This window comes from Bufo gargarizans, chromosome 6 (genome assembly GCF_014858855.1).
Source record: "Bufo gargarizans isolate SCDJY-AF-19 chromosome 6, ASM1485885v1, whole genome shotgun sequence".
Lineage (NCBI taxonomy): Eukaryota > Metazoa > Chordata > Amphibia > Anura > Bufonidae > Bufo > Bufo gargarizans.
The window spans coordinates 79,193,153-79,209,697 of record NC_058085.1 but is presented as its reverse complement, the minus strand read 5'-3'; the positions used below and the strand labels follow the sequence as shown (position 1 = coordinate 79,209,697).

The following is a 16,545-nucleotide window of genomic DNA, read 5'->3' as shown; positions in this document are numbered from 1 at the left end:
TTCTATGTTTGTGTACAAACCTTCTTTCCTCCAGACGCAGAGGATGTCCCCTCGTCACAGTCACCGTCCTGGGAATAAATAGATGACGGGATAGATCTCTGTACTGACCCCTGATATATTTATACATAGTAATTAGATCTCCTCTCAGTCGTCTTTTTTCTAAAGTGAATAACCCTAATTTTGTTAATCTTTCAGGGTACTGTAGTTGCCCCATTCCAGTTATTACTTTAGTTGCCCTCCTCTGGACCCTCTCCAGCTCTGCTATGTCTGCTTTGTTCACTGGAGCCCAGAACTGTACACAGTACTCCATGTGTGGTCTGACTAATGATTTGTAAAGTGGTAGGACTATGTTCTCATCACGGGCATCTATGCCCCTTTTGATGCAACCCATTATCTTATTGGCCTTGGCAGCAGCTGCCTGACACTGTTTTTTGCAGCTTAGTTTGCTGTTTATTAAAATTCCTAGATCTTTTTCCATGTCAGTGTTACCGAGTGTTTTAGCATTTAATAAGTACGGGTGACTTGCATTATTCCTTCCCATGTGCATAACTTTACATTTGTCAGTGTTAAACCTCATCTGCCACTTATCTGCCCAAGCCTCCAATCTATCCAGATCCCTCTGTAGCAGTATACTGTCCTCTTCAGTGTTAATTACTTTACACAGTTTAGTGTCATCTGCAAAAATTGATATTTTACTATGCAAGCCTTCTACAAGATCATTAATAAATATATTGAAGAGAATAGGGCCTAATACTGACCCCTGAGGTACCCCACTAGTGACAGTGACCCAATCTGAGTATTTACCATTAATAACCACCCTCTGTTTTCTATCATTGAGCCAGTTACTTACCCACATACAGACGTTTTCTCCCAGTCCGAGCATTCTCATTTTATATACTAACCTTTTATGTGGTACAGTGTCAAATGCCTTGGAGAAGTCCAGATACACGACATCCATTGATTCGCCGCTGTCAAGACTAGAACTTACCTCCTCATAGAAACTGATTAAATTTGTTTGACATGATCGATCCCTCACAAAGTCATGCTGATATGGCATTATTTGCTTATTTCCGTTAAGATGCTCTAACATAGCATCTCTCAGAAAACCTTCAAACAGTTTACCCACAACAGATGTCAAACTTACCGGCCTATAGTTTCCAGGCTCTGTTTTTGGACCCTTTTTGAATATTGGCACCACATTTGCCATGCGCCAATCCTGTGGGACATTCCCTGTCAATATAGAATCTGCAAATATCAGAAATAAGGGTCTGGCTATGACATTACTTAATTCCCTTAGGATACGGGGGTGTATGCCATCCGGTCCTGGCGATTTGTCTATTTTAATCTTTCTAAGTCGCTGTTGCACTTCTTCCTGGGTCAGACAGGACACTTTTAATGGGGAATTTATTTCAACATTCGGCATGTCATCTGACAGTTTATTTTCCTCAGTGAATACATTGGAGAAAAAAATATTTAACAGCTTTGCTTTCTCCTCGTCGCTCTCTGCGACTTCCCCCTCATTACTCTTTAACGGGCCGACACCTTCAGATTTATACTTTTTAACATTTATATAATTGAAGAACATTTTAGGGTTAGTTTTACTCTCTTTGGCAATTAATCTCTCGGTCTCTAGTTTGGCCGCTTTTATTTGTTTTTTGCATGTTCTATTTTTTTCCTTATAGTTTTTTAGTGCTTCCGTGCTACCCTCCTGTTTTAGTGTTTTATATGCTTTCTTTTTGTCATTTATTGCTTTCTTTACAGTTCTGTTTATCCACATTGGTTTCTTTTTGTTCCTTAACCTTTTATTCCCATACGGTATGTACCTCTCACAATGAGATTTTAGGATGCTTTTAAAGATATCCCATTTTGTGGCTGTATTTTTATTTGTGAGGACTTTATCCCATTTAGTTAGGCCTATGGCCTCTCTTAGTTGGCTAAATTTAGCTTTTTTGAAGTTTGGTATTTTTGTTCCTCCCTGTAGAAACACTCTTTTGAATGATAATTGGAAGGTTATTACTTTGTGGTCACTATTTCCCAGGTGTCCCCCAACCTGCACGTCTGTTGTTCTGTCAGGCCTATTGGTTAATACTAAGTCCAGTATGGCCGTCCCTCTAGTCGGGTCCTGAACCAGTTGGGAGAGGTAATTGTCTTTAGTTATTGCCAAGAACCTGTTTCCTTTATGAGATATACAAGTTTCAGTTTCCCAGTCTATATCTGGGTAGTTGAAGTCCCCCATAATAACCACCTCATTATGATTTGCCGCCTCGTCTATCTCGTTTAGTAGTAGATTTTCTGTGGACTCTGGTATGTTAGGTGGTTTATAGTAAACTCCTATTAGTAATTTATTATTGTTTTTAGCGCCATGTATCTCTACCCACAGTGACTCCACATGTTCATGTCCCTCACTTATATCTTCACGGAGTGTGGTCTTTAGACCGGACTTCACATAAAGGCAGACCCCTCCCCCTCTCCAATTTTGACAATCTTTTCTAAACAGACTGTAACCCTGCACATTAACTGCCCAGTCATAGCTATCATCCAGCCATGACTCAGTTATTCCCACTATGTCATAGTCCTCCTCACACATCACTAATTCCAGTTCACCAGTTTTATTAGTCAGGCTTCTGGCATTAGTATACATACATTTGAGAGGTTTATGTATATTTTTTACTCTACACCTTTCCTTCTGAACTGTTCTAGTCCCTCCTTCCATTCCTCCCCCAGTCTCACTACCTTGCCCCCGGTCTCTATCTGCACTATCTTCCCATTCTATAACATAATTACCCTCCCCCAGTCCCTATCTGCACTATCTTCCCCTCCTATAATGTAATTTTCCTCCCCCCCAGTCCCTAGTTTAAACACTCCTCCAACCTTCTAGCCATCTTCCTCCCCAACACAGCTGCCCCTTCCCCATTGAGGTGCAGCCCGTCCCTACGATAGAGCCTGTAGCCGACAGAGAAGTCGGCCCAGTTCTCCAGGAACCCAAACCCCTCCTTCCTACACCAGTTTTTGAGCCACTTGTTAATTTCCCTAATCTCCCGCTGCCTCTCTTGTGTGGCCCGTGGTACAGGTAGTATTTCGGAAAATACTACCTTTGAGGTCCTTGCCCTCAGCTTTTGACCTAAATCCCTGAAATCATTTTTAAGGACTCTCCACCTACCTCTAACTTTGTCATTGGTTCCGATATGGACCATGACCGCTGGATCTTCTCCAGCCCCTCCCAGTAATCTGTCAACCCGATCCGCGATGTGTCGAACTCTAGCGCCAGGAAGACAGCACACTGTTCGGCGATTACGGTCTTTGTGACAGATTTCCCTATCTGTTCCCCTAATAATTGAGTCTCCCACTACCAGCACCTGTCTGGCCTGCCCTGCTCTCCTGGGCCCCTGCTTACCGGAGCTGACATTCCCCTGACTGGCAGAGGAAGTGTCTGGCTGCGGCAGTGCCATCCCTGGACTGACATCCCCCTCATCTGCCAAACGTGCAAACTTGTTGGGGTGTGTCAGATCAGGGCTAGCCTCCCTGACACTCTTCCCTCTACCCCGCTTTCTTAATGTTACCCAGCTAGCTACCTCACTTTCCTCAGCCTCCTCTCTGTCACCCTCCCCCTCATCTACCCCAAAGAGTGCTTGCTCGGTGAGAAGCAAACTCTTTTGCAAATTGTCAATGCCTCTCAGTGTTGCAATTTGCCCGTTTAGAGACTCGATTAGCGATTCCAAACTGGTAATTTGCTCACATCTTGAACAAAGATATGCACCCTTGAACTCCTGTTCCAGGACTGCATACATCATGCAAGATGTGCACTGGACTGCATTGTCAATTGTGCAACACATACTAAATGGGGATTACACCAGCAAAGCAAAAAATACAATATAATGTAGTACTAAGAAACTGGCTAATTACAGTCCCCCACTGAAGTCCCTGAATCTAAAGTCACTTAATCTTAAGTCACACTTACGCAACCACACTTAATCAACCACGCGTCGCGGTCAAACTCGCGTTATATAGCTCCTTATATAAATAAATATAGATGCAGCTCACTACAGCAGCCTGGTTTGTTTCCCCTCTGGAATCAAAGAGGCTGTGCTGCTCACACTGCTGAGTTTTTATAGTCTCCTAATTTGACAACCACACCCGAATTACTCACCTGTGCATCCCCTGGAGAAGGAAGTGTGTTATTGTAAACAAAAGAGCCCGTGCCCTGCGCGATCTAGCGCAGGGCACGGGAGCGCATCGGAGCATGAGATGCTCCGATGCTAACATCAGAGGGGCTGCCTGGGTGAAATTATGGGTATGTCCGGGTTCAGCTCTGAACCCAGACAACCCCTTTAATATATTTTAAAAAATTTTTATCAAACTTACAGCCGCTGTTTGCAGGCAACGGGCCACACTGCCGCCATCTTGCTTGAAGATCTGGAGCAAAATCTCGTGCGGTGCAAGATTACATCATCAAGCCGGCCGGCGTGGTACATCACAACGCACAGGATTTCGGCCAAGATCTTCAATCAAGATGGAGGAGGTAAGTTTGAGTTTTTTTGTTAAATCGATTCGCTGACACGAAGCATGAGAAAATTCGTCTTGAGGCAAATCGAATTTATCTTTAAATTCGGATCGAATTCCACTTCGTGGATTCGATTCGCCCATCTTTACCCTTCACCATAAATCTTATGTTGTCCTGTCATGGTAATATTCTGCTCCATCCTTACCTAGTTATTCAGATTATCTATGTGGCTTCCCTCTACCCTTAAAGGGGTTTTCTGGTTTGCATCAACATCCTTTAAAATAATATGTAATGCATTTCTTTTACCTTTATTGCTCCTATCATCTGTTCTAGGCTGTGATCACATGACCATGTCCATGCTGCTCTTTCTTATTCCCTGTGATGTTATTTCCTTGGGCATGTTGAACCAGAAAAATTGTCAGTGATAGGGGACTCATACCTCCCAACACCCCCAGATCTAGCAGAACATTCCTAGATTTCATTGGCTGTCCTGCAGTGCCGGAATGGTGGTGGCATGTCCCACTCTCAACTGTCTCTGCATCCTGAGGACACAAAGGCAGTTGAACAGAATGGTGAAGCAGGGAGCCAACATCTCCCCGCTCCGCCATTCAACTGGCAGCCGATGTGTCCCCAGCAGGCTTGGTGCGGTGACGTCATCGCGCCTGGTGGGTGGAATAACAGAGCGCCAAGGCCAAGAAACAATGACCAACTCCCGGCCTCTGCGGTCTTGCACTCAGCACAGCAGGCACGATGATGTCACTTCATTAGGCCTGCTGCAGGGGAGAGCAGGATGAGCTACATTCGCTGGGGAACGTGGCTAGGTGTTATTTTTCTTATTTTATTGAGAATACAGGGGCCAGCACTACTAAGGGGCGCTAAAGGGGAATAGCTACTGTGTGTGGAGGCACTAAGGGGGTGTATCTACTATTTGGGGGCAGTCAAAGGGCATATCTATTGTGTGGGGGCACTAAGAGGGCAATCCTGAGTTGGAGTACTAAGGGGGGTATATCTACTGTGGGGGCACTAAAGGAAATGGGCAGGATCGGGGCATGTATACATAGACATTGGGTGGAGTTAGAGCTGTGACTTATTGTCCAAAAATGTTTGCCCAACACGTTAGGTGTGCAGCTGGTGACGTCTCCCCTTGGGTTTTGTAAAAGTTGGGAGGTATGGAGGAGTCTATGTGACTAGCTGGGAGGGAGGGGCTATAAACTAGCTGGGCGGGGCTGTACCTGTGGCAGAGAAAGGAGAAGTGCATCATGGGTTTGGTTGGATGCAGCAACATGAAGTGCTACATACAGGATGGAAACAAACCAGAGGGATTGGTTTTCATGGTGAAAACAGGTCAAGAAGGTCTAAATTGAAAAAACCATGGGGAAGATGTACATGAGGGAAGCAACTATATGATATCTGTTAAAAACCATAGTAATCCTGGAAAAGCCCTTTAACCACCTCAGCCTCCCTAGCTTAAACCCCCTTAATGACCAGACCACTTTTTACGATTCTGCACTACACTACTTTCACCGTTTATTGCTCGGTCATACAACTTACCACCCAAATGAATTTTACCTCCTTTTCTTCTCACTAATAGAGCTTTCATTTGGTGGTATTTCATTGCTGCTGACATTTTTACTTTTTTTTGTTATTAATCGAAATTTAACGAAAAAACTTCATTTTTCACTTTCGGTTGTAAAATTTTTCAATTAAAACTACATTTCTATATAAATTTTTCTCTAAATGTATTGTTCTACATGTCTTTGATTTAAAAATGCAATAAGTGTATATATATATTGCTTTGGGTAAAAGTTATAGCGTTTACAAACTATGGTGCAAAAATGTTAATTTCCGCATTTTGAAGCAGCTCTGACTTTCTGAGCACCTGTCATGTTTCCTGAGGTTCTACAATGCCCAAACAGTAGAAACCCCCCACAAATGACCCCATTTCGGAAAGTAGACACCCTAAGGTATTCACTGATGGGCATAGTGAGTTCATGGAAGATTTTATTTTTTGTCACAAGTTAGCGGAAAATGATTTTTTTTTTTTTTTTTTTTTTTTTTTTACAAAGTCTCATATTCCACTAACTTGTGACAAAAAATAAAATTTTACATGAACTAACCATACCCCTCACGGAATACCTTGGGGTGTCTTCTTTCCAAAATGTGGTCACATGTGGGGTATTCATACTGCCTGGCATTTTAGGGGCCCTAAAGCTTGAGAAGTACTTTGGAATCCAAATTCGTAAAAATGCCCTGTGAAATCCTGAAAGTACTCATTGGACTTTTGGCCCCTTTGCACATCTTGTCTGCAAAAAAGTGTCACACATGTGGTATCGCTGTACTCAGGAGAAGTAGGGCAATGTGTCTTGGGGTGTCTTTTTACATATACCCATGCTGGGTGAGAGAAATATCTCTCTAAAAGACAACTTTTCCCATTTTTTTTATACAAGGTTGTCATTTGACAGAGATATTTCTCACACAAAGTTTGGGTATATGTAAAAATACACCCCAAAACACATTCCCCAACTTCTCCCGAGTACAGCGATACCACATCTGTGACACTTTTTTGCATCCTAGGTGCGCAAAGGGGCCCAAATTCCAATGAGTACCTTTTGGGAGGGCATTTTTAGGCATTTGGATTCCAGACTTCTTCTCATGCTTTAGGGCCCCTAAAATACCAGGGCAGTATAAATACCCAACAAGTGACCCCATTTTGGAAAGAAGACACCCCAAGGTATTCCGTGAGGGGCATGGCGAGTTCCTCGAATATATTTTTTTTTACACAAGTAAGCGGAAAATTATTTTGTAAGAGAAAAAAATAAATAAAATAATAATTTTCCCCTAACTTGTGTAAAAAAAAAATATATTCTAGGAACTCGCCATGCCCCTCACGGAATACCTTGGGGTCTCTTCTTTCCAAAATGGGGTCACTTGTGGGGTATTTATACTGCCCTGGCATTTTAGGGGCCCTAAAGCGTGAGAAGAAGTCTGGAATCCAAATGCCTAAAAATTTTTACGCATTTGGATTCCGTGAGGGGTATGGTGAGTTCATGTGAGATTTTATTTTTTGTCACAAGTTAGTGGAATATGAGACTTTGTAAGAAAAAACAACAACAAAAAAAAATTCCGCAAAACACATACGGACGTCTGAATGGAGCCTTACAGGGGGGTGATCAATGACAGGGGGGTGATCAGGGAGTCTATATGGGGTGATCACCCCCCTGTAAGGCTCCATTCAGACGTCTGTATGTGTTTTGCAGATCCGTGGAGCCTTACAGGGGGGTGATCAATGACAGGGGGGTGATCAGGGAGTCTATATAGGGTGATCAGGGGTTAATAAGTGGCAGGGGGTGGGGGGTGTAGTGTAGTGGTGTTTGGTGCTACTTACAGAGCTACCTGTGTCCTCTGGTGGTCGATCCAAGCAAAAGGGACCACTAGAGGACCAGGTAGCAGGTATATCAGACGCTGTTAACAAAACAGTGTCTGGTATACCTTTCAAGGGTTAAAAAATCGCATCTACAGCCTGCCAGCGAACGATCGCCGCTGGCAGGCTGTAGATGCACTCGTTTACCTGCCGTTCCTGTAAACGTGCGCTCCTGTGTGCGCGTCAAGGAAGAATGAATCGACCGCCTCCGGACCGCAATCCTGCGTTAGGCAGTCCGGAGGCGGTTAATGAGGACCTTTCATGGGTCCGGACTTTGATAACTATTTAGCAGGACATGTAGAGCGGCGCCCAAGGATCTCCCTGCACTTAATATTATATCTGGACGCTGCTCCGTTCGCCCGCTGTGGCCCCGTTACCGTCTGCTGAGCTGTATGCTAATTACTACTATGTTCGCACAAGGGAGGAGACATGAGCTTCTATCCCTGGGTGTTCCTTCTTCCTGGCTGTAGCGCTGTCCAATCGCCGCGCAGAACGCAGCGCAGGGAGAAGGAACGCCCAGGGACAGAAGCTGATGTCTCCTCCCTTGTGCGAAGATAGTAGTAATTAGCATACAGCTCAGCAGACGGTAACAGGGCCACAGCGGGCGAACGGAGCAGCGCCCAGATATAATATTAAGTGCAGGGAGATCCCTGGGCGCCGCTCTACATGTCCTGCTAAATAGTTAACAAAGTCTGGACCCATGAAAGGTTCTCTTTAAATGTGGTCTGATAAGAGTGCCTGCACATACCCATTCATCATGGTGAACACTGATTTGTCCAATACATATATTTGTATAAATTGGGGTTCAGAGAAAACGCTGCACCACTAGGTTGAACATGTGGGCTAGGCATGGTATGTGTGTGAGCTGGCCGAGCTCCAAAGCCACCACCAAGTTACGGCCTTTATCAGACACAACCATGCCTGGTTGTAGGTTGATTGGCGAGAGCCACAGCTCAGTCTGGTCCCTTATCCCCTGCCACAGCTCTGCAGTAGTGTGCTGTTTGTCACCTAAGCAAATAAGTTTAAGCACGGCCTGTTGCCGCTTCCCCACTGCAGTGCTACACTGCTTCCAGCTACTGACTGATGGCTGACTGGTGCTACAAGATGATAAATCAGAGGAGGAGGCGGAGGAGAAGAAGGGGGGTTGCAGCCACTAACGTAGGTGGCAGCGGAAAACCTGATGGAAGTAGGGCCCACAATCCTTGTGGTCGGTAGCACCTGTGCCATCCCAGGGTACGACTCGCTCCCGGCCTTCACAGCGTTCACCCAGTGTGCCGTCAGGGAAATGTAGCGTCCCTAGCCAAAAACACTTGTTCATGTTTCAGTCGTTAAGTGGACCTTCGCAATAACTGAGTTGGTCAGGGCACGGGTGATGTTACGGGACACATGCTGGTGTAAGGCTCGGACTGCACACCATGAAAAATATTGGCGGCTGGGGACAGAGTACCACAGGACAGCCGCCGCCATCAGGCTGCGGAAAGCCTCAGTGTCCACAAGCCTAAATGGCAACATTTCCAGGGCCAGCAATTTGGAAGGGTGGGCATTTAGTGCTATGGACTGTGGGTGGGTGGCTGGGTATTTGTGCTTAAGTTCAAAGGCCTGGGATATAGACATCTGTACGCTGCGCTGGGATACAGAAGTGTATGTGCTAGCTGATGGTGCTTGCAAAGGTCCAGGTGCATGGCGGGAGGCATCCGGGCCTGCGTCTTGGACAGGGGATTGGCCAGCATGTAACACAGGGGAAAAGGAGGCAGTGGTGTAACCCGCAGACACTGGTTGTGGACCCAGGCGTTCGGCCCACCTATTAGGGTGCGTTGATGCCATGTGGCAGATCATTCTGGTGGTGGTGAGTTTGCTAGTGTTCACGCCCCTGCTCATTTTGGTACGGCACAGGTTACAAATGACAATTCTTTTATCGTCCGACTTTCCTAAAAAAAGTGCCAGATTGCGGAACACCTACCCCTTGGCAAGGGAAATTTCCGCAAGGGGGAGCTCCGGGGAACAGTTGCGGGCCTGTTTGGTGTGGCCCACCTTCTCCCTTGTGCCACCCCACTGCCTCTTCCAGCTTGTTGCGGTGATGCAGATCTCTCCCCCTCTGTACTGCTGCCCTCGCTCAGCTTGCCACCTTCCCAGGTTGGATCAGTGACTTCATCGTCCAGCACCTCCTCTTCCACTTCCTCACTCTGGTCATCCTCCTGACTTGTTGACCTAACAACAATCTCAGTTATTGACAACTGTGTCTCATCCTCATCAGGAACCTCTTGAGACACTTATTGTGGTTGACTTATTGGCAACTGTGTCTCATCATCATCATCATCATCCACCTCATGAAACACTAATTGCCGTTCACCACCGTCATCTTCTTCTGACTAGATTCTCCAGAGTTTGGGAATCAGGGCACAAGATCTCCTCATGTCCCTCTTCAAGCGGGCTTGGCGAAAGGACCGAATTAAGGAATGGCGATGAAAAGAGCTCCTCGGAATATCCGAGTGTGGGATCACTTGTTTGCCAAGACTCTCCATGGTGAGTGAAAGGAGTATCAGGGTGAGGATTCTGTTGACCAGACTCTTGGCTACTGAGACTGGACTTTGTGGAAGACAGGGTGGTGCTTAACCGACTGGAAGCATTATCTGCTGCAATCCAACCGACCACCTAGTCGCACTGGTCTGACTTCAAGAGTGGTGTCCTGTGCCGCCCTGCAAACTGGGACATGAAGCTAGGTATCGTGGATGAGTGTGGTTCTTGTGCTCTGGCAGCAGGCACAGTTTCACAGCACACAGGGCCACGTGCACCATCAGCAGCACGGCCACTTCCACGTCCCTTACACGTTAAACAGGAGGTATAGCGCAAATAATGTCACTGTCACCACCGCCTAATACAAAATGATACTGAATGAAAGTCACTGATATTTAGGATGCCCAAACATTATACAGGAGGTATAGCGCAAGTAATGTCGCTGTCACAACCGGCTAATAGAAAATTACACTGAATTAATGTCACTGATATTTAGGATGGGCAAACGTTATACAGGAGATGTAGCACAGGTAATATCGCTGCCACCAGCAGCAAAAAAAATAGACAATGTCAGTGATATTTCTGATACGCAAACGTTATACAGGAGATGTAATGCAGGTAATGTAACTGTCCGCAGCAGACTCCGTCTACGGAAAAAGTACACTGGATGTCACTGATATTTTTAGGCTGCGCACACGTTAAACAGGAGATTTAGCGCAGATAATGTCGCTGTCTGCAGCGGCCAAACAATTGCAAGCTATTTAGCGCATGTTGCACTTAAAATATATTGATACAACTATAGTCCTTAAAATGACTTTTGGGTCTCTAACAAGTTTTAGCAATTTTAGTGCATGTTGCATTAAAAATAGATATTGCTGCCACATACAAGAGTCCTTAAAAGGACTTTTGGGTCTATAACAAGTATAAAAACTAAAATATTGCTATTTAAATCCCTATAATCTCTCTCCCTTCTGCTCTCCGGCTCTCCCTGACTAATATTGAGCCGAACTCGTGTCATCGGGTGCTATATAGCACCCGATGACGCGTTCCGGCCACCCAATCACTGTAATGCCAGCAGCCAACATGGCTACGGCACTACAGTGAATGGCAGTACTTACCTGCACGTTTATTGACTGCAAATGTGCGGGGAGGAGACTCGAGCATTGTGCTCGAGCACACGCGGTATTCGGCTGAACACTAGTGTTCGGCCGAGCATGCTCACTCAACACTAGTAACCTATATTCACTGAGGAAAATAAACTGTCAGATGAAATGCAGAATGTAAAAGTAAATTCTCTATTAAAAGTGCCGTGTCTGACCCAGAAAGAAGTACAGCGGCGTCTTAAAAAGATTAAAATAGACAAATGGCCGGGACCAGATAGAATACACCCCCGTATCCTAAGAGAATTTAGTAATGTCATAGCCAGAACCTTATTTCTGATATTTAATGACTCTATACCTGTGTTCCACAGGATTGGCGCATAGCAAATCTGGTGCCAATATTCAAAAGGGGTCCAAAAACAGAGCCTGGAAACAATAGGTCGGTAAGTTTAATATCTGTATCAGCATGGCTTCGTCAGGGATCGGTCATGTCAAACTAATTTAATCAGTTTCTATGAGGAGGTAAGTTCTAGACTTGACAGCAGCGAATAAATGGATGTCGTATATCTGGACTTCTCCAAAGCATTTGACACTGTACCACATAAAAGGTTAGTATATAAAATGAGAATGCTCGGACTGGGAGAAAACGTCTGTAAGTGGGTAAGTAACTGGCTCAGTGATAGAAAACAGAGGGTGGTTATTAATGGTACACATTCAGATTTGGGTCACTGTCACTAGTGGGGTACCTCAGGGGTCAGTATTGGGCCCGATTCTCTTCAATATATTTATTAATGATCTTGTAGAAGGCTTGCATAGTAAAATATAATTTTTTGCAGATGCCACTAAACTGTGTAAAGTAATTGACACGGAAGAGGACACTTTACTGCTACAGATGGATCTGGATAGATTGGAGGCTTGGGCAGAGACGTGGCAGATGAGGTTTAACACTGACAAATATAAGGTTATGCACATGGGAAGGAATAATGCAAGTCACCCGTACATACTAAATGGTAAAACACTCTGTAACACTGACACGGAGAAGGACTTAGGAATTTTAGTGAACAGCAAACTAAGCAGTAAAAAACAGTGTCAGGCAGCTGCTGCCAAGGCCAATAATATAATGGTTTGCATCAAAAGGGGCATAGATGCCTGTGATGAAAACATAGTCCTACCACTTTACAAATCACTAGTCAGACCACACGTGGAGTACTGTGTACAGTTCTGGGCTCCTGTGAACAAGGCAGACATAGCAGAGCTGGAGAGAGTCCAGAGGAGGGCAACTAAAGTAATAACTGGAATGAGGCAACTACAGTACCCTGAAAGATTATCAAAATTAGGGTTATTCACTTTAGAAAAAAGACGACTGAGGGGAGATCTAATTACTATGTATAAATATATCAGGGGTCAGTACAGAGATCTATCCCGTCATCTATTTATCCCCAGGGCTGTGACGAGGGGACATCCTCTGCGTCTGGAGGAAAGGAGGTTTGTACACAAACATAGAAGAGGATTCTTTACGGTAAGAGCAGTGAGACTATGGAGCTCTCTGCCTGAGGAGGTGGTGATGGTGAGTACAATAAAGGAATTCAAGAGGGGCCTGGATGTATTTCTGGAGCGTAATAATATTACAGGCTATAGCTACTAGAGAGGGGTTGCTGATCCAGGGAGTTAGGGCTAATGCACACAACCGTGTTCCCTCCGTGGCCGTATTGTGGCCCGCATACGGCGGGTCTGCAATATACAGGCATCGGCCGTGTACATGCCGCATCACGGATTACGCCCTTATTCTGTTGCCTGATTGGAGTCACTAAGGAATTTTTTTCCCCTAAAGTGGGGAAAATTGGCTTTTACCTCACAGGTTTTTTTTTTGCCTTTCTCTGGATCAACTTGCAGGATGATAGGCCGAACTGGATGGACAGATGTCTTTATTCAGCCTTATGTACTATGTTACTATGTATAATAGGGGTGCACGCAGTCTCATCTACTGACAGCCAGATAAGTGGCAGTAGTCACATTACAGTGTCTGTTAGACCTTACATTTCTGACTCCTAATTACATTTCCACCATTATGCCAGCCATAACAATGTCTCTTACCTGCATGTGAAACATGACTTGTATGGTGTTCTGTGACAATGGTTTTTGTTAATGTTGTGTCGGCATCAGTGCCAGCTGCAAGCAACAAAAAATAGAAGTAAGGACCAGACAAAGCCTGGGCAGATACCAGGGTCCACTGGACTTTGAACGGGGCCCATGGCTATCTAGGTAAGCTTGCTCTATGATGATCAAGTGGGTGGAGTAAATTCATCCACATTCTCCTGGAGTCAGTCTGGGGCATAAGATGATGAATGAACAAGCTATAGGGTAAGAGAAGACCACTGTGTTTCATATGCTAGTCCTAAAGGGAACCTGTCACCAGGATTTGGGGTATAGAGTTGAGGACATGGGTTGCTAGATGGCCGCTAGCACATCCGCAATACCCAGTCCCCATAGCTCTGTGTGCTTTTATTGTGTAAAAAAAAAACAATTTTATACATATACAAATTAACCTGATATGTGTCCTGTCCCGGAGATGAGTCCAGCGTGAAGGAGCCCAGCACCTCCCCACATCCTCAGAATCTCCTCCTTGCTCCCCGACGTCAGAAAGCTAGAGAGCCGTAATCTCGCAATGCGAGAACTAGCACATGCGCAGTGTCCTCATAGTGTTCCTTCCCTGTGCTGGCATCAGCCTCACGGAAGGAACTGAGCATGCGCTAGCTCGCGCATCGCGAGATTAGGGCGCTCTAGCTTTCTGACGTCGGGGAGCAAGAATGAGATTCTGAGGATGTGAGGCGGTGCTGGGCTCCTTCACGCTGGACTCATCTCCGGGACAGGATACATATCAGATTAATGTCAGGTGTCAGAGTCAGATGTCAGATGTCATAGTCAGGGTCACGTGTCAGAGTCAGGTTCAGGTGTCACACTGGCATTATTCTGATACTTGACAATGATCTCTGACCATGTCCTAAAATGAACACTATCAGCCAGATAAGTGTCAGTAGTCACATTACAGCATCTGTTAGACCTTACATTTCTGACTCCTCATTACATTTCCACCATTATGCCAACCATAACAAGGTCTCTTACCTGCATGTGAAACATGACTTGTATGGTGCTCTGTGACAATTGTGTTTGCTAACGTTGTGTTGGCATCAATGCCAGCTGCAAGCAAGAAGAAATAGAAGTAAGAACCAGACAAAGCCTAGGCAGCAACCAGGGTTCACTGGACTTTGAATGGGATCCACCACCTAGGTCATTTTGATAGATGTGATAGAGCTTGTAACTGCAGTGCTGCTCCCATTGACTTCAATGGAACAAATTGTTTAGTGCCTGCATCGGCTAAACTCTGAAACCGCTTTTCGCAGGGATGTGGGGTGTTCAAACGATCCTGAGGATAGACCATCAATATTAAAATGCAATGCGCGTATAATCCAAACCTGTCCAAAAAGTGGCAACAGCGATTATTATTTTTTTAAAGTTGCAAATTTTGATACAAATATTGCTTGCACACAAAAAAAAATTGCCAGAAAACTGCTGCAACTTCCTTGATAAATCTCCTCTTGTATATAGAAGAAGAAATATGACACAGGTAGAAGATCACACAAAAGATCCATGACCAATTCACAATTTATCACTCCTGGTGGATTCTTCTGTATCTTTTTATTTTTATTTTGTGTGGGTCCTTGGGCTAAAAAAGTTGCAGAAACTCAACCTTACAAGAAGATGGAGAAAGAGCAGAACCTACATCCTATGTAAGAACTTACATCCTATGTAAGAGACTATCCACCCGTTCTTAACCTTGCGAAAAGTGCACATCACCTTTTCCTATTCTATTGGAAAAGGGAAGATTCCTGTGTATCTCCTAAAGAGAACTTTCCTATGTCCAGAAGGGCTGATATTCCTCACTAGATGTTCCTCCTGTTGGGCTGCTTTACCGTAAATATAGAGACAGTATAGAGGAAGACAACAGAAGACAATAGATGAATAAGAAATGCTGCTTACTGATGGCCCAGGCTGTCAACAACATCAAATGCACCTTCATGGCTTCGGCCTGTGGAAGATGTGGAGATCCCAGTGCTCTCTATGAGATCTGTCATTCTGACATAAGCACCAGCACTAATGATCTCACCCAAGTGCACTGTTCGCATATGTTGTGTAGAGATAAGATGCAGTATTGCTATCAGCTGTAATGTAATGTGAAAACCAGGCCAACCAAAAAAAGGAAAACAAGTGCAGAAGAAGCGTAGCAGTGGAGGCCATGTCAAGTCATGGTTAATGCTGCACCCTCACCATAGATAATAAGCTCCAACATTACGAGAGGCTGGGAAATCCGTAGGTTATGAAGCATTTTGTGAAAAGTACGTTGCTGATTAGTCATTTTTTTTTCATTTTTTTTGCTGCAGTTTTAATAATTGTGGCAAAGCAAAAGTGTTTTTCTACAAAACTGTTGTGGTCCTAAAGCCATCAGAGCGGAGCTGCAGAGACAGCGGTGTCCACTACACGGATTGTGAATGCGGCATCTGAGGGGTTCAATGATGGGGGAAGGTGCATTCGCCGCCCCCCATCATTGCGCCTGCTACTTACAAACAAATGCGCTTCATGACGAAGTAATTCATCACAAAGCAAATTTCTTTGTGAAATTTGGCAAAGCAGCCGAATTGTATTTTTCCAAACTTCACTCAACACTAGTCTGTACACTTTTTCTCGACATGCTTGACAAGGTTTGAAGCTAGGCTGAAAGGGATGGGACTTCGCAGGAAATGTGGCAGGGCTTAAAGAGTCTTTGCCATCACAGACAATGGGGGCATATTGCTAGGACCTATATGGAGAACAGAGCGGGGAAAGTAGTGGAGGGCGCATGCGCAGCCGCCCTCCATTCATTTCTATGGGGCCGACAAAAATAGCCGAGTGCTTGCTTGTCTATTTCCGTCGGCCCCATAGAAATGAATGGTAGCGGGGTGCGCGTATGTATG

The 16,545-nt window shown here is 44.9% G+C and overlaps 1 protein-coding gene across 6 annotated transcripts in view; it reads right to left on the bottom strand.

Moving 5' to 3' along the window:
• LOC122940015 (hyphal wall protein 2-like) overlaps nucleotides 1–15,731 on the bottom strand; it is a 30,652-nt gene extending 14,921 nt beyond the window's left edge. For 4 of the 6 annotated variants that reach the window (XM_044296306.1, XM_044296308.1, XM_044296310.1 and 1 more), the window contains exons 1-3: nucleotides 15,575–15,730; nucleotides 14,660–14,734; nucleotides 13,631–13,705 (exon numbers count right to left, since the gene is read on the bottom strand). In XM_044296306.1, coding sequence (XP_044152241.1) covers nucleotides 13,631–13,705; nucleotides 14,660–14,734; nucleotides 15,575–15,614 — 190 coding nt within the window. In that variant the 5' untranslated portion in view covers nucleotides 15,615–15,730. Of the gene's footprint in view, nucleotides 1–13,630; nucleotides 13,706–14,659; nucleotides 14,735–15,574 lie in introns of all 6 variants that reach the window. The other 2 variants (XR_006390226.1, XM_044296309.1) reach the window with 1 other exon arrangement.
• Between the last annotated feature and the right edge of the window lie 814 nt (nucleotides 15,732–16,545).